The sequence below is a fragment of the Numida meleagris genome, chromosome 26 (assembly GCF_002078875.1).
Source record: "Numida meleagris isolate 19003 breed g44 Domestic line chromosome 26, NumMel1.0, whole genome shotgun sequence".
NCBI lineage: Eukaryota > Metazoa > Chordata > Aves > Galliformes > Numididae > Numida > Numida meleagris.
In genome coordinates, this window is record NC_034434.1 from 3,876,400 (window position 1) to 3,878,252 (window position 1,853).

A 1,853-nucleotide genomic window follows, 5' to 3' on the forward strand; every position below is an offset into this window, starting at 1 on the left:
TCCCCCCATCCCCTGTCTGCGTGGTGCTGTCCCCGGGCTGTGTGTGGTGCTGCAGTCTCCCTCTCCCATCCAAAAAAAAAAAACCCCGCGTTGTTCCGAGGAAATTTGAAACGTGCCTCATTACTGACATGTCCCAAACCTCAGCTTCTCGTTGCAGGTGGTAAGGAGGGCTCCAGTTAATTGGAGTTTCTAAATACTTTAAATCTAACCCACGTAAAAAGTAAGTCCCAATTTGACTCTCGCTTGCTCTTTCTGCTCAGGGTAGAGAAAAACGCTTCAGAGGGAAAAGCCCCGGGCTGGGCTGTGGGGCAGTGCCCCCTGTGGAAGAGCAGTGCCAGGAGGCTGGCAGGTCCCAGCTCGGGCCGTGGCCTTCACGGCCGCTCGGAGCTGAGAGCCGGGACAGGTTTCTCCCTGCAGCGCTGTGAACTCTGTGTGCGTGTGCGAGTGCCACGGGTGTGCGTGGTTCCCTTTGTCCCACGTCGCTCTGTGCTGCCGTGCCTCGGGGCAGGGCTGCTTCCCCCCCCCCCCCCCCGCCCCCCCCGCTGGGAAGCGCCGCTGCCGGAGCCCTGCCCTGAGCATCACGGGGGGGGGGAGGTGCCCCCTGAAAGAGCTCGTGGTGGGAGAACCTCGAGAGCGAGGGCGGTGCGGCTGGAGGAGCTGCTCCGGCTCTGGGGGTGGGGGGCAGCGGCCGCGGCGCTGCTCAGTGCTGACCCTGCCCCCCTGTCCCCTCCCCCAGGACAGCAAAGGTGAGAAGCCGAAGGAGAGGAGCAGCACGTAGGGACGTGGCTGTGGAACCCCCAGCGCCGGCCCCGGCGGCTCCGCACCAGGAGGAACCATCCGGATTGCTGCTGCCCTGTGCGGGGCGGTGCGATGCCATGGGCTGCAGCGCTTTGCTGGGGGCGGGGGCCTCCATCCCTTCGGCAGCCCCCGGGTCCCCCCCTCCGCGGCTGCTGCCCTCCTGCCCTGCCCTGACCCTCGGGCAGCGCCAGGCTCGGTGGCCCTGAGGTCTGTCCACGTCCCTGTTGTCCTGAGCGTCCCCTTCTCCCTCTCTAGGATGCCCAACAACTGCTTGATTGTGCTCCCTGTTTTTATTTAAGGAATGAACCGGCTCCTTCAGTAAAGCTGATTTGTTTCTTTTGGGTATTTGGGCTCCGTGTGTCTGCCGCGCCGCAGTGCCCCCCCCCCCACACACACACACAGCCCATGGTTAATTCTGGTGTAAATTCTCTGTATAAATTAGCACCTGGATTCCTGTGGCTGTAAGAGCGCAGCGGGCAGCTGAGCTTCAGCTGGAATCTCCTCCCCTGCTTCTTGGGCACCTCGGGCTGCGGGCGGGGGCATCCGACCCCGGGGACTCTGGGCAGCCCCCCCCGGTTCCACGCGCGCTCTGTGCACGGCGGGGTTCCCAGCTCCCGGCTTGGAGGCGCCGAGCTTTGTGGGCCCCCCCCGTGCACCCTGCCCGCTCAACCGGCCCGACCGGGCGCAGCGCTGCGGGGGGGGCCCGACGTGTCCCGGCGCGCCCCGCGTGGGCAACCCCCTTCCCCCCCCCCCGCCTTGTCCCGCTGCCGCCCGGCTTCGTGGGAGCCTCAGTTCCTGCCCCGCGCTGATGAGCGGCGTTGTCCCGATGCGGGGATGAGAGCGGTTCGGGAGCGCTCCATTAACTCCCCCCCCCACGGCCGCAAATGGAGGCGGCATCGGGAGGGAAGAGCCGCGGCGGCTCCCGGCTCGTTAGGAGAAATCACAGCGCATTAATTACGGCAACAGCTCCGCGCAGCGCGGCCCCGTTCCCGAGCTGGAAGTGGGGCAGCGCGGATCTGGGCCGCGTTCCCGGCGCCTCCCTCCTCTGCAGCCCC

General features: G+C 66.4%; 2 protein-coding genes across 2 annotated transcripts in view; both read left to right on the top strand.

Moving 5' to 3' along the window:
* The window catches only part of CASC3 (cancer susceptibility 3), a gene marked incomplete at its 5' end in the record, with an annotated part of 8,916 nt that extends 7,773 nt beyond the window's left edge, over positions 1-1,143 (top strand). The window contains 1 exon segment of the mRNA XM_021378167.1: positions 735-1,143. Coding sequence (XP_021233842.1) covers positions 735-778 — 44 coding nt within the window.
* RAPGEFL1 (Rap guanine nucleotide exchange factor like 1) overlaps positions 1,633-1,853 on the top strand; it is a 6,321-nt gene continuing 6,100 nt past the window's right edge. The window contains exon 1 of the mRNA XM_021377640.1: positions 1,633-1,723. Coding sequence (XP_021233315.1) covers positions 1,633-1,723 — 91 coding nt within the window. The remainder of the gene's footprint in view (positions 1,724-1,853) is intronic.